The sequence below is a fragment of the Saccharomycodes ludwigii genome, chromosome V, assembly GCF_020623625.1.
Source record: "Saccharomycodes ludwigii strain NBRC 1722 chromosome V, whole genome shotgun sequence".
NCBI lineage: Eukaryota > Fungi > Ascomycota > Saccharomycetes > Saccharomycodales > Saccharomycodaceae > Saccharomycodes > Saccharomycodes ludwigii.
In genome coordinates this window covers 1,344,786-1,367,897 of record NC_060204.1, presented here as the reverse complement: position 1 = coordinate 1,367,897, position 23,112 = coordinate 1,344,786, and the positions used below count along the sequence as shown (strand labels likewise).

At 30.9% G+C, this 23,112-nt stretch overlaps 10 protein-coding genes and 1 non-coding gene across 11 annotated transcripts; 3 read left to right on the top strand and 8 right to left on the bottom strand.

Moving 5' to 3' along the window:
* Positions 1–235: 235 nt before the first annotated feature.
* Positions 236–2,593, bottom strand: SKN7 (kinase-regulated stress-responsive transcription factor SKN7; the record flags this gene model as incomplete). The annotated part of the gene is made up of 1 exon (XM_046078876.1): positions 236–2,593. The coding sequence occupies one exon, from the start codon at positions 2,591–2,593 to the stop codon at positions 236–238; it is 2,358 nt and encodes a 785-aa protein (XP_045934011.1).
* An 837-nt stretch (positions 2,594–3,430) lies between these two features.
* On the bottom strand, positions 3,431–6,091 carry SCH9 (serine/threonine protein kinase SCH9; the record flags this gene model as incomplete). The annotated part of the gene is made up of 1 exon (XM_046078877.1): positions 3,431–6,091. The coding sequence occupies one exon, from the start codon at positions 6,089–6,091 to the stop codon at positions 3,431–3,433; it is 2,661 nt and encodes an 886-aa protein (XP_045934010.1).
* Positions 6,092–7,060: 969 nt separating this feature from the next.
* MNL1 (alpha-1,2-mannosidase MNL1) lies at positions 7,061–9,751 on the bottom strand (the record flags this gene model as incomplete). The annotated part of the gene is made up of 1 exon (XM_046078878.1): positions 7,061–9,751. The coding sequence occupies one exon, from the start codon at positions 9,749–9,751 to the stop codon at positions 7,061–7,063; it is 2,691 nt and encodes an 896-aa protein (XP_045934009.1).
* Positions 9,752–10,861: 1,110 nt separating this feature from the next.
* SCDLUD_004395 (40S ribosomal protein eS4) lies at positions 10,862–12,289 on the top strand (the record flags this gene model as incomplete). The annotated part of the gene is made up of 2 exons (XM_046078879.1): positions 10,862–10,875; positions 11,518–12,289. 2 exons carry the CDS (start codon positions 10,862–10,864, stop codon positions 12,287–12,289), a joined length of 786 nt encoding a protein of 261 aa, XP_045934008.1.
* A 467-nt stretch (positions 12,290–12,756) lies between these two features.
* Positions 12,757–14,535, bottom strand: SMN1 (Smn1p; the record flags this gene model as incomplete). Its single annotated transcript, XM_046078880.1, has 1 exon — positions 12,757–14,535. One exon carries the CDS (start codon positions 14,533–14,535, stop codon positions 12,757–12,759), a length of 1,779 nt encoding a protein of 592 aa, XP_045934007.1.
* Positions 14,536–14,783: 248 nt separating this feature from the next.
* Positions 14,784–14,855, bottom strand: SCDLUD_004393. Its single transcript has one exon. It is a non-coding gene; the product is annotated as a tRNA-Val (tRNA).
* Positions 14,856–15,270: 415 nt separating this feature from the next.
* On the bottom strand, positions 15,271–16,113 carry MGM101 (Mgm101p; the record flags this gene model as incomplete). The annotated part of the gene is made up of 1 exon (XM_046078881.1): positions 15,271–16,113. One exon carries the CDS (start codon positions 16,111–16,113, stop codon positions 15,271–15,273), a length of 843 nt encoding a protein of 280 aa, XP_045934006.1.
* Positions 16,114–16,816: 703 nt separating this feature from the next.
* Positions 16,817–19,123, top strand: PMT4 (dolichyl-phosphate-mannose-protein mannosyltransferase; the record flags this gene model as incomplete). The annotated part of the gene is made up of 1 exon (XM_046078882.1): positions 16,817–19,123. One exon carries the CDS (start codon positions 16,817–16,819, stop codon positions 19,121–19,123), a length of 2,307 nt encoding a protein of 768 aa, XP_045934005.1.
* A 170-nt stretch (positions 19,124–19,293) lies between these two features.
* Positions 19,294–20,322, bottom strand: SCDLUD_004390 (uncharacterized protein; the record flags this gene model as incomplete). The annotated part of the gene is made up of 1 exon (XM_046078883.1): positions 19,294–20,322. One exon carries the CDS (start codon positions 20,320–20,322, stop codon positions 19,294–19,296), a length of 1,029 nt encoding a protein of 342 aa, XP_045934004.1.
* A 426-nt stretch (positions 20,323–20,748) lies between these two features.
* On the top strand, positions 20,749–21,888 carry PPX1 (exopolyphosphatase; the record flags this gene model as incomplete). Its single annotated transcript, XM_046078884.1, has 1 exon — positions 20,749–21,888. The coding sequence occupies one exon, from the start codon at positions 20,749–20,751 to the stop codon at positions 21,886–21,888; it is 1,140 nt and encodes a 379-aa protein (XP_045934003.1).
* On the bottom strand, positions 21,883–22,899 carry IPA1 (putative polyadenylation protein; the record flags this gene model as incomplete). The annotated part of the gene is made up of 1 exon (XM_046081384.1): positions 21,883–22,899. One exon carries the CDS (start codon positions 22,897–22,899, stop codon positions 21,883–21,885), a length of 1,017 nt encoding a protein of 338 aa, XP_045934002.1.
* Positions 22,900–23,112: the final 213 nt, after the last annotated feature.

Here is a 23,112-nt window from a genome sequence, read left to right as displayed (position 1 = left end):
ATAGTTTTTTTTTTTGTTTTATAATTTTCCATTTTTTGTTTTTTTATTTTTTTTGTTTATAAGTTTTGTAGATTATAAAAGAAAAAAGTGTTTAAATATCAAATATTAATGTATATTTTATTTGTAAGAAGAAGAAGAAAAAAAAAAAAAAAAAAAAAAAAAAAAAAAAATTATATATATATATAATTCTTATAGATGACTAAAATAAAAGGGGAGGGGGATCTCTCTTATTCTTTTATACATGTTGCTTTTTTGAAGGTGGTTCGAAAAAACTTTCGGAATTATGATGATGTTTATTACCTTCATCATCATTATTATTACTGTCTCGATTATTAATAGTGTCTTTACTTTTATGTAAACTATTTTCAGCAGCAACTGTACCTACAATAGTAGCATTCTCAGAAATAGAAATGAGGTTGTTATTACAATTCATAGGATTTCCTATATTTGCATTTGATGTATCTATCACAGAAGTATTTATAGGAACACCGGAAGATGCAAGTGTTGCAGAGGTATTGCCAGCCTTGGACAAATTAGGTTGTTCGGGTGGTAAAGCTGCTTCGACAGAAAGCGTTGAACCAACAGTGGCAACAGAGTGGGGCGAAACGGTGGATATTGTAGAAACTCGATAGTTACTGCTTAGATGGGGAACTGACGCATTAGGCAACTGCTGTTCATGAATACTACTACCGGGTGTATTACTATTATTGTTATTATTATTGTTATTATTATTGTTATTGATATCGGTGAGTGGAGTAGTGTTTACGGTACTAGTCTGACTTAATCCTTTTGTATTTAAATGTCCTTCAATACCACTATTGGTAGCACTTTTGTTTACTGATGATGAAATGGGAACTCTATTCCTTAAATACCTAATTAGCATGGAATGCAAATCATTTTTAGTAAAGGGCTTAGCTAAAATATCTGTCATACCATTTTGTAAATAAGTTACCAAATCATGATCATCTATATTTCCAGTCATGGCAATAATTGGTGTTTCATTATCAAAGCTCCTAATGATTGAAGTAGCAGTAGCACCATCCAAATTTGGCATGACAATATCCATCAAAACCAAATCGTACCTGTTCTTCTCTAAAGTAGTGATGGCAGACAACCCATCTGTAGCTATTTCCACAGTACAGCCATATTTTTTTAAAAATTTAGAACACAGTTGGATGCAGATGCTATCATCTTCCACTAATAAAACATGGAATCCGGGCTTCAAAATATTATTACTATTATTATTGTTGGTTGGTGCCGAGGCTTTGTTGTCTAAACGATTGGCGCCATTATTGTAAGTCCCGGTATGATTATTAGTGACCAAATTATGGGCGTTTACAAAATTTTCGGAGGGAGAATAATTAAATATTGCTTCATTTCTATTGATATCGTTTTTAGAAACAGAAGATGGACCATTATAAATATTCAGCAACATAGGAAGACCTGTGCCGTTAGTATTATTGTTACCGTTGTTTTCATTAACAAACCCTTGGGTATAAGGAGAGTTAATAGGGGGTATATTAGTGTTAAGTGATGGAGATGTTCTTTCAGAGGAACTATTTATTGCTTGTTCAGGCTTGAGTTTTATATGTTGTTGGTCCATATTATGTTCTATTTTTATACCGTTTTTTAACAAAGTGCTTTGTATGTTGTTCAATCCCAAAGCAAATGATTGTTGTACCATTTGCATTGATATTAAGGATTGTAGCATGGTGTTATATCTTGAATTCAATTTCTGGAACTCTAATTTCAAATAATTGTTCTCAATTTTCAAAGTACCAACGGATTTCTCCAATTCTTCATTTTTTTTTTTCAACTGAACGAATCTTGTCTTGGTAACACAATTTGAAATATTTTTTGAAAGTTCAGCCAAAGATTCTTGGTTTATGTTATTATTGGAAACCGCCGCTATTGTGTTGGCAGTAACAAAATTATTGTTGTCCGATAAATTGTAACCATTATTATAGTTGTTGTCCTTTGGTTTGATATTCATTGTAGAGGTAACATTGTTCAAATTATTATTATTATTATTATTATTATTATTATTATTATTATTATTATTATTATTATTATTATTATTAGTTATTTTTCTTCTAATAAATTGTAATGATTCTTTATCATGAATCTTAAAATTAGGATGATAAAACTCCCAACTCTGAAGACCATATTTACAATTTTGTTTCTCTTCATTGGTTTTCTTCACTTTATGGAAATCGTATTTGTTTAATTGCCGGACAAAACTAGAAAAGTTCGAGTGTTTAAAATGGTTGGGTAATAAATAAGTGGTGAAATCATTTGTATTCAATATAACAAAGCTTTCTCCACTTTCCGTCCACTGTATTATATCTTTACAGTCCTCATTTTCCAATATATTGAATAATTTTCGAACAAAATCATTAGACGAGGCTCTCCCCGGCTTTTTATGAACCTGTTCTTTTTTATTATTGCAGCCGATATTTGGTTCCAGTGAAGACGATGGTTGGTGTGTTGTTATTTCAATTGGATTAGTGTGGATATTACGATGTGCATTATTATTGATATTATTTAGATCTTCAATCACACCCTGTTGTTGAAGTTTCTTGTTGCTAGCCATTTTTTCACTTTGTATGTGTTTTGTTGTTGATAGTTGTAAGATCAAATTAGCGGTGAGTACAAATTAGTTATATAATCCCTTTCCCTCTTTATATGCGATATTATGAGTAAAGTTGAATACCAACAATTGTTGAATTATATAATGAGGCTTTATTTTATTTTTTCTTGTATTAGAAACAGTTTTTTTTAATATATATTTTTTTTTTCTTTTAGGATTATATGGACAAGCGCCCACGATTAGTATCAGTTTAGAAATAGTACGAGGTAATTGAACAGAACAAGTTTAATAATATATCTTGCCACTTTTATACTAAAAAAAAAAAAAGAAAAATAAATAAAATAAATTAATGCGTTACGAGGCATTAATTGTTTCAATTACGTAATTCATTTAAATAAATATATAGATATATATATATAACCTACTCATATCCCGAATATCCGCAATCAGAATATAAATTAGCATGTCCGACACTTCATATATAAATTGTGATAATTCTATAACTTATAAGAAATACTCATCTATTTTCAAAGTCCAAATTCCCATTACGTGTCATCTAAAAAACTTTTCCATCTTGTAATACAGCTTTGCATAGGTTAAAACCATTGCCAACTTTAAAACCCCATTAAAAAAATAAAAAAAAAAAAAAAAAAGAACAAAAAAAAGAACAAATGAATAACACAACATACGTATTGTATAAAGTATATATATATATATATAGAAAGAGAGAGAGAGAAAGTGGTATAGAGATAATCTTTTTTTCTTAAAAAAAAAAAAAAAAAAAGAAAAGGAATAGGCAAAAAAAAAAGAGAAAATTCAAATAAATTATTCTTTATATGCTTATATTTCAAAACGGCCATTAACAAAATCATCATCTTCCATGTGTTCATCTCCATCAAAATCAGTATGAGTATCAGAAAGTAAATCGCGAACTGGACGACTACTATTGCCATTCTCATTTATACCATTGTTCGTTGAATCTGGGTTAGTATTGGAACTGTTATTAGCACCAATACCATTATTATTGTTAGTAGAGTTATTAGCATTAGCACCAACCGTAGTAGCAGTAGAGCCATTATCATTGTTGATGTTACTGCTCTGACCCTGGTTCACATTACCACCAGAAAGTTTGTTATTTCTACTTTTACCGCTCGCGTTATTTCTGACACCAACTTCGTCCTCATCCTCTTCAATTACATCCTCGTCGGGTGGCAAGTTGGGATTCCCAGGTATGAAAGAACCAGGCTCCATAAAATACGAATTCTGTAGAAATTTACGGTTACTATAAGCGTGGTTATACTGTTCATCTAATGCACTTTCATCCACAAAGGTAAATCCGGCAAATTGTGCTTGCATTGTAGAAGATAATGGCGTATTAATAACATTTTGAGCAGCAGTGACAGAACCATCCATATTATGTCCGTTGTTATTGTTACTAGTACCACCTACATTATTATCAGTGGCAGTGTTAGTGCCTGCACTATTAGTATTAGCAGCATCTCCACCATTGTTTAGGTGAGTACCAGTAAACTGTTGCTGCTTCATAAAGGATGTAGAAGATTGAGTGAATTGCGGATCAAAATTGCACGTGTCCAACTCAGAACTTAAATGTGGTTTAAAGGGTGGTGTTATTTTCTTCATTTTTAGTTGTTCCCAATCAATATCATTGAAAAAGGGATGTGCCCTTAGCTCTCTGCCATCATCTATAGCACCCAATCTATGTCTTGGATTTCTGTTCAAAAGCCCTTTAACAAAAGATCTACCCTCCGGTGACAAAACATCCCTAGGAAATTTAACTTTACCAAACGCAATTTTTTGGTACATCTTCTGATTATTTTCAGCGAAAAACGGAGACCAGCCACAACACATCTCGAAAATTAGCACACCCAATGACCAAAAATCAACCATTTTGGTGTACCCACTTTCGTCCAACAATAATTCAGGCGCCAAGTACTCCGTAGTGCCACAAAAGGTATTTGTACGGTCTTTTAAATCAGCTTTACTCAACCCAAAATCACATAAGGCAATATTCCCATTGGCATCTAATAAAATATTTTCAGGCTTTAGATCTCTGTAAACAATGTCATTATCATGTAGGTATTCTAAAGCTAAAACCAACTCAGCAATATAGAATTTGGCTCTGTATTCCGGAAACCTACCTTCTTTCTGTAAGTGCCAAAACAATTCACCCCCGCTCATGAAATCAATAACCAAGTATAAATCTGACGGTGTCTGAAAGGAAAATTTTAAACCAATAATAAACGGACACGACTTGGAAGCTGTCCTCACTAAAATATTTCTCTCCCCAAGTGTGTGTGCTATCTCGTTTTTCTTTACAATAACTTTTTTGGACAAAACTTTCATGGCATATATTCTTTTGGTATCCTTTTTGCGAACTTGGTATACTTGGCCAAATGTCCCCTTGCCCAATAGTTTTAAAATTTCAAAATCCTGTGGACCATAATGTGATTTATTTGTAGAAAAATACTCACATCTAATCTTAATCTCGCCACTGACTTGTTTAGGAGTATATTGATTTGTGGTGCTATTACTCTTTGTTGTGGTTGTTAGTGGATACCAACTCTCGTAAACGGCATGTTTTTGCGATTGTACTTTAGGATATAGCCTAACTTGGCCCAAAAACATATCATCATGCAGAGAATCATAGATAGAAATATCTAATTCAGAATGAGAACCAACAACGTCAAATATAGTCTCATGATGCCAAATTGGATTGGCATAACTGCTAGCGTTAGGATCATCATCTTTGTTATAATTTATCAAATCGTTCAATTGAGAGGAAGATTGTTTAGTATAAATCGATCTCTTATTCAACTTTTTAGTTCTTCCATATTGGTTATTACTACCATGACTATTAGCAAAGTTATTCAATGGAGTAGGATTTAAAGACTCAGGACCATTAGAGATAAACTCAGAACTCTCAAATGTACAAACAACATAAGGTTGAGACTGTGCCCTAACAACAATGTTTCTACCTTTTAGAATATTAATCTTAAGTTTACCCCTTGGCATAGCTTGTTTGCTATTAGCAATATCATTCCGAGCAGTAGCTACCGGGTTTTGCTGAGAATTATTGTTACTAAAGTTGGCCGTAGTACCAGTAGTACCTGCACTTTCAACAAGCTGATTCATATACGCCTGAGCATTATCAAACTCACCACGAATGCCCATATTTTGATTACCTGAATTGAGACCCGCTAAATTAAAGTTTGGTTGCTCAGCATTTTCATTTGTTTGTGTAGTAGTAGCATCTATTAAAGGAAGAGTAACATTCCCATTATTATGCAAATCGTTATTTAAACCTGTAGTTCCCATAGCATAAGAACTGTTACTTAGGGCAATTGTTGGCGTGGCTGTAGTAGAAGTAAAACCAGGATAAAAGCCAATAAATTGTTGTTGTTGGTTGTTGACAGTATTGCTATTTTCATTGTCATGATCTTCGCCACTTTTATTGTTATGGTTATATCCAAAAAAGTTCATACTGGGCAACTATTAAGTTACTTATTTATAGTGTTTTTTTTGTTTTGTTTTGTTTAATATCTAATATCTTTGTATATGGTTGTATGATATATATAAATAAATAAATAAATATATATATATATATATATATATGAATGGGTGCGTAGATTCGTTCCACCTTAGTTCATCAAACACTTTAGGGGGAAAATAAAAAAAAAAAATTAAAATTAAAATAAAACACTAATAATTCCTTGATGGCAAACAAAGAAAAAAGAAAGGGGAAAAAAAAAAAAGCAATAATAAAGTTACACGCCGATAATTTCCTATTGGCCTAGCTAGTTATGAATCTATCGTGTAGATAAATGCAAATACAATAATATATATATATATATATATATTATATATATATTAATTATTTTTTTTTTTAAATTTTCTTATTCAATAAAAAAAAAAACACTGTAAAGATCACTCTATGCCGATCTGTGCGTATAGAAAATATAAGTAAAAGTAAAAACAGGAAAGATAAAATAGAAACCAAAAAAAAAAAAAAAAAAAAAAAACCAAAAAAAACAAGTAAATAGTTGTACGTTTATATATAAAAAATAAATTAAAAAATGAAAAGCGTGATATTCCACTTTTTTTTTTTTAATTTTATTTTGTTTTTTTTTCTATTTTTTCTGTTGATTTAAACAGATTTTTTATTTGTTATGCATTTTTGTTGACTGTACTGTATTTTCATGCACAGCACCACACGGTACAAATAAATTAATCTTTACAGTTAATAATTTTATTCCCAAGATAAAATAATAATAATAATTTGGTACCTGATAACACCCACACCTCCATACTGCATCATAGCCAATATTACTTATAAAACGACGTACGATCCCATATCAAACAGCAAAATTTTCCTATCAACCATGCCAAAAAAAAAAAAAAATATATGCTCTTATCAATACCGAGTAATCCACATGTCCGAAAACCATATCATCAGACAAACTCAACATTAGTAACAATAAACTTGCATTCTATTATCATTTGATTATTATTATTTTTACTGAATATTTCTTGCAATTCTCTTATATTCCGATCATATATATCAAACTTTTGTCGTTCACCATCATTACGCTTCGATGGTCCCATCAGCAAAAGATTATTTTTCATTATGTTGTTGAAAAATAAATCCTTATAATAATAATAATGGATGTAATCCTTAAATGTAGATTCCTTTTTCATCATATCTTCCTCTACAATCCGGATTATCGGTACATCCTCCTCTAAATCAATTTGTGTCTTATTCCTATTATTTGTGTAATAATAAGTGTCATCAATTTTTACCAATTTAACTAAAGTCAACACACCATCACCAATAATGTTACTGCCACCATTTTTTAGGCATGTATCACTACCGTTTAGATACTTAATATATCTTGGGTAATCCTCAATGCTTATATCCTTATATGGCACCAAGGAAACTTTAGAACCAATTATAGACCTGTACAATTCATCTGATATTTTATTATCAAAAGAGTATTGTCTATATCTACCTAAAACAGTTTCCATTATGCTATCCAACGGTTCATAATATTTAAAACATTGGGCACCCTCACGGTTAATATGCTTCCAGTAAAAATTTTTGTTCAACTCCATCGGTTCATTATGCCAGTAATCAGGTGAAATCATAACACTAGAATACTTTCGATCTACCTCAAACATTATACTATTATTGTTCAACAAATCAGAACTCAAAAGACTCATGTCTCCATTGCCATGGTATACTTCACACGATCCATATGAGTTGGAATCTTGAATTGAAGAAGATTCAGTACCATTTCCTTCACTGTTACCGTTTGCTTCTGTTAAAACAGAGATATCATCATCCTTTCTATCCACCTTATTAAATCTTAGTTTACTCGATATTCTTTCCAGAACCGATTCCTTTCTACCCTTAACAAAAGTAGAAGATGCCTTGTCTAATCCTGCTCTTTCTTTTATTATTTTATTACATAAAGATTTATATATTCCAGAAGAATCCAAATATTTTTTTTTTTCATAATTCTTCTTAACTTTACTGTCCAACCAAAATGGATGCGCCTCTGTACTAAATAGGATATTATTATTCTTACAATTGGTATGTATTTCATTATTTTCATCAAATAGTAAAAATAGATATTTTAATGTTTCACCTAAAACAAAACTTTCCATTCTATCTTGTCTCTCTCCAGTGACTATATCTTGCAAACCGCATAAGCCACATTCACACTTGAATCTGGTTTTCAAACTCTCTAATATTTCTACACCTATGTTCAGGTATATTGGATCCTTTGTGGCTCTGTAAAGAAAATAGGTACTTTCCACTAATTCTGGCCTCAAAGGATACCATTCTAATGCAATTGTATCGTTTATGGTTAAGCCCCGTTGTTTTTTTTTTGTTGCATTACTAACTCCATCATCGTCATCTTGATAATAATAATAATAATTCCTGTGCTCGGAAACCCATCTTTCAGGAATACTTCCATAATAATTCCATAATTTAGTGAAAAACAAATTTTTCAATACAGCATTATCTATTTGACCATCTAAAACTAATAATCCGGGGAAAAATGCACTTAGGGAATCGATCCATGAAATATAAGAGGCACCTCCATTGATAACATTGATGTTATTGTACCACCACAAATATTCAGAATAATTTTGTAACCCGTTAAAACTGTCTTTCCAAACTTGATATAGATGGTCGTCATCAAATAGAATTGAGCCTTTCAAAGCATATTCGTAAAAGGAATCAATCGATGCACCAATCCCTGTGTATGGTAGGTTCATGGACATGCTAACTGGATCAAATGAAGATGCTAATAGATTCACTCTGGTTCTTAATTCCCACGTCTTATTAAAGGCATATCTCGTTATTAACTCATATTTCGAATCTAATGTTAAATAAGATAATAAAGTAAATTCAAACATAGGGCATGCCATTGCAACAGGATTGTTTTCTATTAGTAATTCTGGTGATTCTAAACTCAATTTTTGTACACCACTTTTTAAATTAATCCTGGGCAATGGTAAGTTGGACGGTGTTAAATATATTGGCAATATTCTATCTGCTAAGTTTTTAGCTCTGGTTAATAAATGCCCGTTATAACTCGGATAAAAAACTTTCTTACTAGGGTCTGTGGCGTACAAATGAGCACTAAGAAACGCACCGATAACTCTAATGGTAATTTCAAATGCTTGAATGGTACTGTCAACTTCAGAAAAATCAATCGGTACTACTTCATCAACTAAGTCAACATACTTATGGAAGCCTTCTCGATTACCCATAACTGCAAAAGTGGTTAGTGAATCAATTAATGTTATTGAAAAATTTCCCAATACGTCATTCGTCACGGTATCACTAGCATCCTTGTAATTCCTTGTCTTGGGTTTGCAACTCATTGGCAAAACTTCATCGAATGGGTACCCATACTTCATATACTGATCAAAAGACCATTCGAATAACTGTGCTGTTTCAGACAGATAATGATCCAATTCGATTCTACTAAACCCTCGGTTTAAATATCTACTTATATCATTTTTATAATCTTTGTCTCCTAAACAGTGTACACGTTGGATAGGCAAAATGGAAAGTTTATTCAAAATTGTCGATAAGAAAAACAATATAATGCAACGCAGCAGTTTCATTGAAATAGAAAGAAAATATGGTGTATTAACGACAAAAAAGGAATGAAAAAAAAAAAAAAAAAGAAAGCAAATGAATAAACAAATAAATAATAAATTTTATAAGTTAATTCTATTTTTTTTTGTTGTTATCACTACTTTACTTGTAATTTTTCCTTTTTTTTTTAGACAGTATATTCCAGTTTTACACATTTTAATTAAAGTGGCAGAGAGGAATAAAATAACATCAACTAATATGAATTATATTATATCCGGTATTCAATAAATCATATATCGCTTAAATTTTTTTTTTTTTTTTTTTATTCCAACTATTAATTTTGTTAGCCCTAATTAAGGTCTTGTATTACAATTGTATCGTGTCTTTTTATGACAAGCTGATTTTCCCAATCTGTACCTTTTGTAATTTTTTACCATTTTGTAAAAAAGAAAAAAAATAAATAAAAAAAGATAAAAATTTGGAAGAATTTTTGTATATTAATATGCCTTACCTGCAATAGTGTTAATTAGACAAATAAAACTACTAAGTTGACGGAATATTTTTCTTTAATTAGACTTAGCTCAACTTATATACCGTGAATAAATATTGCTGCTTTAAACTTCCGTCTAAATAATTAAAATAAGAAAAAGGAGGAAACAAAACTTTACTGAAATATCGTAATTTGTATTTTTGGCAAAAATAATAATTTTCCCAACAGCCTTTGCGCCAGTTAAGTATTATTTAGTCGCCTCTTTTTTTTTTTCCGTATTCGCCCAGAAAGGCTAGGCAGAAGTTTTACAGAAACAAAAAAAAAATAATTACAAAAGTAATAAAAAAGCAATAACGTTTTCCGCTTTTAGTTTTTTTTTTTTTTTTTTTTTTTTTCCTTTTCTTTTCTACCATTCTTTGATAATATATATACTTTTTTTTTCTTTTTGGCTATGTGACTACAATTTTTTTTTTTTAATTTTTCACCCATATATTCACTCTATATATTCCTTTTTTCTTTTATTTTTTCCTAATCTTTCTCCTCTCAGGATACATTTCTTACATTTTCTTTTAAACATAAAGTTTATTTCTTCTTAAAGAAAAAGGAAAAAAAAAAAAGAAAAACCACGAATCATCTATAAGGAAAAATGGCTAGAGGACCGTATGTTCAATTATATTTTTGTGCTAGGAATATATTAAATTTATTTTAATGAACTGAAAAGATAAACAAATCATGAGTAAATAGAAAAACAGTTTTAGGATATATGAACTCCATAGTTCTTACGATATTGGTGGGTATAGACCTGTATTATATAACTGAAGAATTTAGTTGATAGAAAAAGGAAATTTTAAATTTTTATTTATTATTAGCGTTAGTGAACTGGGGTTTTTATATTATATTGAAAAAGTCATAATATTTTTTTTTTTTTGACGAATACCGTTTTGTTAAAGTAGTGCAAAATGTATTTCAGGTTGAAAAATTAGTCACAATAGGATATATACCATTTCTTTTGTTTTTTTTTTTCGGAGCAATTGTGTTATGTATAAAGTATTATGGAGAAAAATTATTTGTGGTTGTGCGTATTAAATAGTTCTGGTTTACAAAAAAAATTACATGAGCCACATCGTTGGAAACAACTTGTATCTAATAATGATGAAGTTTATTAGTTATGGATCTATTGCTTTTATTTACTGTTTATCTTTTTCGTTTGTTTTGTGGTTTTTTATTGAATTTTTTTTTTTACTAACATCCGAATATTTTTAATAATATATGTCATTATTAAAATATAATTTTTTTTTGCAGAAAGAAGCATCTAAAAAGATTAGCAGCTCCACATCATTGGATGTTGGACAAATTGTCTGGTTGTTACGCTCCAAGACCATCTCAAGGTCCACACAAATTGAGTGAATCTTTACCATTGATTGTCTTCTTAAGAAACAGATTAAAGTATGCTTTGAACGGTCGTGAAGTTAAGGCTATCTTGATGCAACGTCAAGTTAAAGTTGATGGTAAGGTTAGAACTGACACTACTTTCCCAGCTGGTTTTATGGATGTCATCACTTTGGAAGCCACCAACGAAAACTTCAGATTGGTCTATGACGTTAAGGGTAGATTTGCTGTCCACCGTATTACCGATGAAGAAGCCGCTTACAAGTTGGCCAAGGTCAAGAAGGTTCAATTGGGTAAGAAGGGTGTTCCATACGTTGTTACCCACGATGGTAGAACTATCAGATACCCAGATCCAAGCATCAAAGTTAACGACACTGTTGTTGTTGATCTTGCTTCTGGTAAAATCACTGATTTTATCAAATTTGACACTGGTAAGTTAGTTTACGTTACTGGTGGTCATAACTTGGGTCGTGTTGGTACCATTGTTCACAGAGAAAGACATGAAGGTGGTTTCGATATTGTTCACATCAAGGATTCTTTAGACAACACCTTTGTTACCAGATTGGGTAATGTCTTCGTTATTGGTGAACCAGGTAAGCCATACATTTCTTTGCCAAAGGGTAAAGGTATTAAGTTATCCATTGCTGAAGAACGTGACAGAAGAAGAGCTCAACAGGGTTTATAAATTGCTTCATTTTATTAAAAAAAAAGTATTTAATTTTTTTATTTAATTTTTGTTGATATATATGTAGCAAGGAAAGTTAATCTCTATTCTCCAGGTATGTCTTTTCGCTAATAGTATACTATTACTTTTATTGTGTGTAGTTTGTTTTTTTTTTCTTTTTTTTTTCCCCCCGTTTTTGGCATTTCTATTTTGTATAACTTTTATATATTTAGAAATAAAAATAAATTAATTAAATGGCAGCTATGCACAAGTTATTTAGTCTCTTTTGCAGTTGGCAGATAATTTTTTCTCTTTGTTACACAGTGCTATAGCTATAATACGGGTAAATTTGTGGTGCGTATACAAAATTTGTGGAAAAGAAATAGTTCGGTTGTAAATAACTTTTTCTTCATATAGTATGAATGTATATGTGGCTTACATATAGTTTGAGCTCTTCCAATCATTTGTTTTCTTTTTCTTTAATTTTTTTATAAAAACTGCTCAAAATAACGTCTTAACAAATCTTGAGTACTCAACCCCCCATAGTAAAAACAGTCATCATCTGTAAAAAAATGACTCGTTACTTTCATGTCTTTATTGATATTATTTATTGCTGATAAAATATTTGGCTTTAAAAAACTGTAAAATATAAAATCAACTAATGTATCATCATTAGTAGTATCATCAGTATATTGAATAACATTTGGTACCTCATAATAACCTAAGCTATTATGTATGGTGTCATCGCCTTTACAACCGTAACTATCGTATGTGGTATAACCTTTGACCAGGCCCTTTTTATGTCTAAACGGGCACTTACCGTCATCTGAGATGTCGAAAATATGTGCTTCAGGAATATTCAACACTACAGGGCCTTTGTTGATTTTGTCGGAAATTTTAGATGCTAGTTTTGAGGGCAATTTAATATAATTCCATTCGTTCCCAAATGGTGATACAATATATTGTGTATCTTTAGTGAAAACCCCCTTATATAGGTCATATCTGATAGCACCAGTGTTTATCATAATGTAACGTGGAATAGTAGGGTGCTTTACCTCAAGTGTTGGCAATATCTTATTGATTAGTAAATTGTAAATATTTTTTTTGGAAGTTAGTGGTTCATAATACATATAATAGTTCTGTGGAATATAGCCGTAAACCTCGTCCAAATTTAGTTTCTTTCTTATTTTTGAGATTTCTTCAGAAACTTCAGCGCCATTTGAGTTTTCAATATTTAAACCACCCAAGTTGGATAAATGATAGTTGAATGACCTTAAATTGAAATCAATATATCTTCTATGGAACTGAGGAAAAGAATCATCTTTTGAGTTGTTTGTAATGGATAAAAATCCGACGGTTTCGCAAAATCTTCCGCTTTGCAAACCTGTGCTCTTTGCATCAAATTGTACAAAATCTCTAATATGAGAATGTCCGCCAAAATATTGAATCACGATATTAGGATACACAGACCTTAAGAAAGAATGCAAATAGTTAATTTCCCTGTTTTCAACATCTGTAATGGGCAAATGTCCAAAAACTATAATTAAATCTACTTGTGTTTCATCATACCTCTGGATCACTTGCTGAAACCACTCTTTAGTGATTTCTTCCTTAATAGGAGTGACTTTTGCTCTGCTGTTAATTCGTTGAAAATCAAAGATAAAGGAAAATGCCAAAATTCTTTTCTTCAGATTTTCTGTCTGAAAATAGGCATATTTATCGCCAAATGGTACCAATTTCCCATCAAGGTTGTTGTCTACGAATTCAACATTGCTAGAAATATATTTACCTTTAAATTTAGAATTTTTAGCAGTTTCATAATATTCCATTATAGTATTATTCTCTGTATATAATTCGTGGTTTCCCAACGTCAACAAATCATAATCTTGTTTATTAAAAATTGCAGTAGAATATTTCCCATGTGGAAGGGAGGCATCGCTTAGTCCATTTCCATCATATTTGTCGCCAGTATCAATTAAAAGAAAATCTCTAGTTTTGTTGGCTGTAATTGTCTGTTTTAAGTTGGCAGTAAAAGAGATGAAATCGCCCCAATCTGCATTGTAATTAATTTCATTTGGATGAGAACCTAACCAACCATGTGTATCAGTAGTGTGTATAAAATTTAAATCACCTATTTTCAAGTCTCTGTTTATGTTACCTTGTGATGCATAATAAAATTGGTTATTAGAGGGAACGGGTAACCCGTTAGTAGCCCTTAATAAAGCTGTTATTATTAATAAAAATGATAAGAATTTCCCAGTAGTCATTGATCAATGCAATTCTCTTTTTTTTTTTTTTTTTTTTTCCTCCTCTTTCCTCTAATTGCTAAGACTAATAGAATACTCTTTGATTCTTCATGTTTTTTTTTTTCTTATGATAAGCTCAAGACTAAAAAAAAAAACCAACTAAATTCTGAGTCATGCCGCTTTCACCCTTTGTTTTTATATAAAAAAAATAAATAAATTGAGGAGGAAAAAGGAGCAAAAAAATTGATTACTGATAAGTAATTATCACTTGTTCCAACCGAGGTTCGAACTCGGGGCCTTTACCGTGTGAAGGTAACGTGATTCCACTACACCACTAGAACACTTGTACGATTCTTTATCAATATATTCTGTTTACTATTAAATTTTTAATTACTAACTTGCTTGCTATAACTATGCTTTAATATACAAATGTTTGACAATGTAGTAATATAAACGCTTGTAATGAATAACATTTTAAAACTATATATCAATTGCTATTGACCTTTAAAAATTCATAATATATACAGATATAATCAATATTTTCTTTACGATGTGGTTGTAATACATATGATATTTAGTAGTGTCGGTTTCTTATTATGTTAAATATTTGTTCCTTTTATTTTTAAATAAACTAAAGGTGATACCTTTTTTTTTTTTATTTTTTTTTTTTTCCTATAGATTTCTATTTTCTAAAAATTTTGGAGGAAAAAAATTATATATTGCTGATAATCAGGGACGAGGGGAAACTAATATTCATTATTTGAAAGGATACTCAACTTCTCTATCTTTCCTTAGCCAAATTTTCTTTTTTCTTCCAGTGGTAATATGCTCAACAAACTTGTCTACACAATTTTTCTTCTTGAAATTTTTAATAAAAACAGGATCCCATAATTCAGAACCAATGCCCAAATCTTTGCAACATCTCATTAAAGCATTACTTTTACACCCTTCTGTCGCAGTCGGAATACCTTCAACATTAAAATAATCTTGCTCGCCTCTTGCTACACTGACCAATTGGCCGTGACAAATTAGGCCATATTCTCTGGTAACTAACTTAGGTGTTATAACAGTTTCTGAACGTGGCACCAACCCCCATCCACCAGCACCAAACGCTCTATTTAAAATCCTCCTGTATTTAATTTCTGGTAAATAAATTAACCCATCCGGTTTAATTTCAATATCTGAAATAGTTAAAGCTTCAGCTAACGCTTCTTGTACCTTATCATTAAAGGGCTTAGAACCCAACCCAAGAAATGAAGTTGTCCAATCTATTTCCTTGGTTGTATTGATTGAGTCGTTATTAAAATCATTTAAACTTTTACTATTTAGTGCTGAGTATAAAGTCTTCCCATTTGGAAATGCAGAAACGGTACTTTTGGAAGTAGTTACATTTGTAGCAGAGGTAAAAGGAGCGGTTTTGTTATTATCTATGGTGGAAGTTGATGTAGGGGCGTTGTTTTTGGCACTATTATTGTTGGTGTTATTGGAATTTGACCCAGTTTTAATTACTCTTGAAACCGCATACGATCTTTTAATTCTCAAGGTATTTAATGGCAGTTTGGTGGGGCGGGAGGGAAAAAACAATCTACTCGAAAACATATTTTTTTTTTTCCTTTTTGTTGAACCTTAGATAAATATATATATATATATATATATGTCTTTCAAATACAAATAGAATTGTATATGTAGTTTAAAAAATATCTCTTTTAATTGGTTATCTATTAGTACTATCGAAAAAGACCACTTTAATTATTTGCAGATTGTTTGTATAAAATGTTTCGTCAAAATAATTTTTTTTTTCTTTTTATGGAAAATAAAAAAAGAAAAAGAAATAAAAATAGCAAACAGTTTCATGGCTTAATACATTTTTTTTTTTAATTATCGGGCTTCCGGACTGCTTCCGACCACTATTTTTTCCGAGTAAGATTTTTTTGTTTCGGACAGTTACAGATTATTTTTTCCGAATTTCTGGAAATTGAATTTTTCCTTTTTCTATTTTTTTTTTTTTTCTATTTATTTAATTTTTTTTTTTTTTTAATGGACAAGCTGTTAAATTTAATAATTCACTTGTTTTTTTTTTTTTCATTTATATCAAAAGTTTCATATAAATTGTGACAATTATATATATACAATCATTTTCTGTCTTTTTTTTTTTTTTTTTTTGTTCATCTCATTTCTACTTAATTGTCATATTAATATATAACACACATGTTCTTAATATTTCATTTTATTTTCTTTCTTATCCATTTACATTATTAAAATACATCGAAAAGGGAAAATACAGCTGTCAAAATAAAAAACAATGGGTCTTAATCATCGTAAAAAAAGCCCTATCCCATCGGCCAAACCAGTCCAAAATAACCAAATAAACATTGACGATGATTCTAAAAATAAATATATAAAGAAAAAAAGCAGTTATGATTATTTAGCCACCAAGTATTTGTTGCAATCACCACCTGATTCTCAATCGACCTATAACCTCTATTGTGGCATTGTCACCTTAATTGCCTTTATTGCAAGATTTTACCTGATTAATTATCCCAAAGAAGTTGTCTTTGATGAAGTTCATTTTGGTAAATTTGCTTCCTACTATTTGGAAAGAACTTATTTTTTTGATTTACATCCTCCATTTGCCAAGATGTTAATTGCCTTTATAGGTTACATTTTGGGTTATGACGGAAAATTCAAATTTGATGAAATTGGTATGAGTTACGATACCAATCCGGCTCCATATATTGCTTACCGTTCATTAAATGCTATTATGGGTACTTTAACTGTGACCTTTATGTTTAACACTTTGAAAGAATTGAATTTCAAAGCAATTACATGCGCGTTAGGTGCATTTTTAGTGGCTGTGGATAACGCTCATGTTACAGAAACCAGATTAATCTTATTAGATGCAACTTTGATTTTTTCTATTGCAAGTTCAATCTATTGTTTTGTTCGTTTTTACAAAGAACAACTAAGGGAAGCTTTCACTAAAGCTTGGTTCTTGTGGTTGTATTTAACCGGTATTTCTTTATCATTTGTTACTTCCACTAAATACGTCGGTATTCTAACCTTTGCCACAATAGGTATTGCTATAGTTTTTAATTTATGGCAGTTGTTTGATATTAAAGCTGGTTTAACTTTAAAGGAATTTTCAAAACACTTTTTGATTAGACTACACGCTTTGATTGTTGTTCCATTTATTATCTACTTGTTTTGGTTTTATGTTCATTTCTCAATATTAACAAAATCCGGCCCAGGTGATGAATTCATGAGCCCAGAATTCCAAGAAACTCTAGGCGAATCTCCATTAGCAAGGGATTCAAGGGATTTGAACTATTTTGATGTCATTACTCTTAAACATTTAAGTACGGATGCGTTTTTACATTCCCACTTAGCTAATTACCCATTACGTTATGAGGATGGTCGTATCTCGTCACAAGGTCAACAAGTTACTGGTTATAGTTTTGAAGATGTAAACAATGAGTGGGAGGTCGTCCCAACAAAGGAACTACCAGCTAAACTGGGTCAACCAGTTGCATTTAACGATGTAATTAGACTAAGACATATTGCCACTAACACATATTTGTTGGGACACGATGTTGCTTCTCCATTGTATCCTACCAATGAGGAAATTACCACCGTTCCTCCAGAAAGCGCTAATGGCGAGAATTTCCAAGAGACTTTGTTCCGGTTAGAACCATTGAATAAAAATGAAGAAGGTACTCCTATCAGAACAAAAGCATCAAGATTTAGAGTTATTCACGTAGACACTAACGTTGCCTTATGGACACATAACGATGTTTTATTACCTGATTGGGGTTTCGACCAACAGGAAGTCAATGGAAATAAAAAAATCACAGATCCTGAAAATACTTGGTTCTTTGATCAAATAATCAACATACCACCTGAAAGAGATGTTTCGATTAAAAAGACTATAAAGCCAATGAACTTTTTCCGTAAATGGTGGGAAGCCCAAACTAAAATGTTCTACCATAACAACCACTTAACTTCAGAGCATCCATTTGCCTCTGATCCACAATCATGGCCAGGTTCTTTGTCGGGTGTTTCATTCTGGAATAAAGATCAAGAAAGGAAACAAATTTACTTCATTGGTAATATCATTGGCTGGTGGGCCGAAATTGCTACATTGTCTTTGTTCTGTGGTATTGTTCTCGCAGATGTCCTCACCAGACGCCGTTCAGTTTATACTCTGGGCAAAATTCCAAGAGCTAGACTTTATGGTCCATTAATGTTTTTATTCATTGGCTGGTCCTGCCATTTTTTGCCATTTTTTTTGATGAGTCGTCAAAAGTTTTTACATCATTATTTACCAGCACATATGATTGCTGCTATGTTTACTGCTGCTTTAATTGAATGGGGTTTCACTAATAATAAATCTTTAGATAGCTCAAAGGATGAAGAGTTACCAGAGGTACCATATGAAGAACACCCAGCAATCAAAGTGAAAAAGTTGACTTTTGTTTTTGTGATTTTGGCACTTGCTGTATTTGCCTTTTTTATATATTTTTCACCTTTAGTTTATGGTAATGTTAGCTTAACTCCAGCTGAAGCTAAGGCAAGACAATGGTTGAACATTGAATTACATTTCACAAAATAATGACTGATGAATGTTTTTGTGGGAAAAAGAATGAAAAATGAAAAAAAAAAAAAAATATACAATTTGTATTTGTTTTTCTTAGTTTATTATGTACAAAATTACTATTTATTATTAATAATTTTTTTTTTTTTCTTTTTTTTTAAAAAAAAAAAAAAAAAATAAAAATACATTTAATTAGTTGGAAATGGTAAGGTTCTATGGATCTTGTTAACAATTTTTGCATAGTTTGGTTCGTTTTCGGGAGTAATATAACCATGTCTTATTAGAAATTCAACCGTTATCAAAGCACAATTTGGTTTAAAGTTTCCGGTTTTCAATAAATCAATGGTCTCTTGCAAAGTGTATAATCCAAAGCTATCAACCTCTTCATCATTAGGTTTAGGTATTACAGAAGCCGGCAATTCCATATCAAAAAGATACTCAAATTCACCTGTGATAAAAGATGCCTCTGAATCATATTTATCTTTTAATATATTTTGGCCATAATCAAAATATGACACAACCCCAACTGATTTACTATAACTTTGTACAATCTCTTTTGAAAAGCTAGCCTCCTCGCCACATTCTTTATACAAAGTTTCCATGATACCAAAAGGATAACCTAATCCCCCAGCTACAATATTATCATACATCAAGGGCCAAGTTGCTTTACTAGCTGACCTTCTAGGTATCCAAAACTTTATACCCGCCTCAGGATCACGCAGATAGCCATTACAATGAATTCCATAGGTAACAACTCCGAACACACCTGATAAGGCCCGTTCGATTAACAAATAAGGACTTTTTTTGGTATCATAAACGACATATAACTCATTTCTCCATCCCCTTAAACAATTCAATGAGTCTTTACGTCTTAATTCCATACCAATTTCCATTATCAATTTGTTTCTTTCAGAAAAACTTGGGCTTTTAAATTTAATGACTCTTGATGAATCATTCAATTCGAAAGTTTGATGAAACAATGTACTGCATTCTTTTTGCATTAGTTCGATCACAAAGTGTAAAACAAACCCCATTTCAAAAGTATCATCATGTGCTTTTAACTGATAAACATGTTTATTAAAGGAAGTATATTTAAAATAATCAACAGGAAAGTTATCAACCCTAGTGATTATATCCAAATAAGTAAAGTTTTCTTTAATATCTTCTGGTGTCCTGACCAGTACTTGTCGATTATTTTTATTCTCTACTTTACTCATTATTGTTATACAATGGCTGGTATATTATTTTCAGTAAAGACATTTGAAAAGTTGTCAGTAGTGAACTAACAGTTTCTTCGGATTAAATAAAAATAAAATAAAAAAAATGATAATTTGTCAGCTTTTCTCCCTTTTATAAGCTTTTAAATTCTTGTATTTAAAATATGGAAAAGAACCTCATAAAATTTCCAAGAATTTTTAAAAAAGTGACTGCTACGACTTTTTACACCACTATTTAATTGTCATGTGATCTTATCTACGTAATCTCAATATTTACTTTTCCTCTTTTTTTTTTAATTCATTCGTTTATTTATTCACTTTTTTCCATTCATTTATTCATTTACTTAATCAGTCAAGTAAAATATTCTTTCTCATTCTTAATCTGTTAATAAAAAATAAAACCTTAAACAGTAAGATTTTATAAATATGACTCTAAGTTTAATAGGTTATTTGAAATTTCTAAGAGGCACTTATTTAAGAGACTTTAGTGGGGCTTCCTTAACTATTGTTTGTGGTAACCAAAGTGCAGATTTGGATTCCGTTGTTTCATCTTTAGCTTATGCCTACTTAAATTATGTTAAATATCCTCAAATCCCAATAATACCTATTATCAACATACCAAAACAAGACTTAAAATTGAGAAAAGATATCATTTATGTTTTAAATAAAACTGAAAATATTGCCAGTGAAAATGATTTGTTTTTCATTGAAGATATCCAACAGTTAAAGTCACATTTTAAAGGGGTGAATATTGAAGCAATTCTAGTTGATCACAACAAACCACAAGGACAGGCAAACGACATTATTGATAGCGTTATTGGTATTATAGACCACCACGAAGACATGAAGATTTCACGGGAAAATATTAAGAAATTTAATGGGCCAGATATTATCCAAGTTGCTGGTTCTTGCTCTTCTTTAGTCACAAATTATTGGGTCAAACAGTTGGGTAATGTTGATGCTTTAAAACCAATTTCTGAATTATGCTTGTCTGCTGTCTTGATTGATACAGCTAATATGAAGTTTAAAGTTGAGACACCAGATATTGAAGCTTTGAAAGTCTACAAAGCCACTTTACCCCCTACCTACGGCATTGAACAGTTCTATACCGATATTAAAAAAAATAAAGATAATTTGGATGGTTTATCATTATATGATATAGTGAGAAAAGACTACAAAGAATTTAATTTTGAATATAAAAACAAAAATGTATTGTTAAATGTTGGTATTGCAGCAATAGTTAAGCCCGTCCCATGGTTGCTTACTAAATTTGGGATCGAAGATTTCCAAAAGACCAGTTCTGAATTTGGCAAACATTTGGATGTTTTTATTATTCTGACCAGTTTTAATAATTCAAAGGGTCAATATGAGAGGGAATTCTTAATTATGGGATCAAAAAATGAAATTTTGGATCAGATTCAGGACAAACTTGCCGACAAATTGGAATTAAGAAAAGTAAGCAATGTGGTGCCAGCTGTTTTGAATGTAAGATTGTTCAATCAATTAAACACCAAAGCTAGCAGAAAACAAATAGCACCATATATAGAAGAGGCGCTGTGCTCATGATATGTAATTAATATAGCTAAGTCTCCATCCCAAGAAAGACGGATCGGGCAATTTCGAGTTAACTAGAATTAAATACGACATAAAATCGTCAAAACACTCTTTTGGAACCGTTATTTCTTCCTCTGCGTGTTTTTCACTACTATCTTCGTCTTTGTATAAAATCTTAATACAGTTTTCCATTAGGATTTCATTATTAATTAAAACTGTGGTACCAATATCAAAACACCATAGAAAAATACTTTTTCCGTCTCTTGTTATCAATTTAAATCTTCGAACTCCCATGGATTTCACATGTTGCATTATATTCTGCACTACAAATTCATAAGGTCTAAAATACGACAATTCACCGGTACTATTATTAATTAGGCATAAGTTCCATTTATTAAATTTATAACCATTTGCACTGAGCATACCTAACTCCGAAAAACATTTTTTGCACTCTATAAGTTTGCCTTTTATTAAACAAGCATTTGAGTTATTTATTAAAAAATAGGATTCACCAATGAAAAGTTCTTTGTTTGCAGGTATTAAGTTATTCATACTAGATTGATAAAAAAAGTTGACATTCTCATCAGGTTTGTGACAGTGCCATAGATCCATCAATTCTGTCCAGTTTTCGCTTGGTAAATCATATATTTTGTCATAATATATGGAATCTAATACCTTTTCTTGACAGTTGTTGCAAACTAAAAAGAAGCCATGGAGCTTTTTCAACTCTATACTGTTCCATTTTTCGTAAAAACACAAAGTCGAGTGATTTGCAGAGCTTTTCAATCTTGCCCCTCCAACAGCTTTACATCTAATTGAAATTACCTTTTCATTCACCAAGCTTTTTACATTTTTGGAGGTAGCATCATTGCCGGGATCCAAAATTACTTGATGAGGTAAATTAAACGTTTCGCCATTTTTCATTAAAACTTGTTTTTCAGTTATATGATCAAGTTCGTAATTATCTGTGAAAGAAATTTGTACAATTCCAATTCTAGGAAGGTATTCAGCCAAATATGCCATGGTGGCCCGCAGGTTGTTGATACTTTTACAAGGTTGGTGTTTATTCCATGGATCGCTTATTTTGCTATATATATCTGCGTCTAAAAGTTAAAAGTTAAAAGTTAAAAGTTGAAAGTAAAAAAAAAAAATAAAATAAAAAATAAAAAAAAAAAAAAAAAAAAAACTATAATAAATTACAAAAATACAATCTACTAAAACAGCTCACAGTTGCAC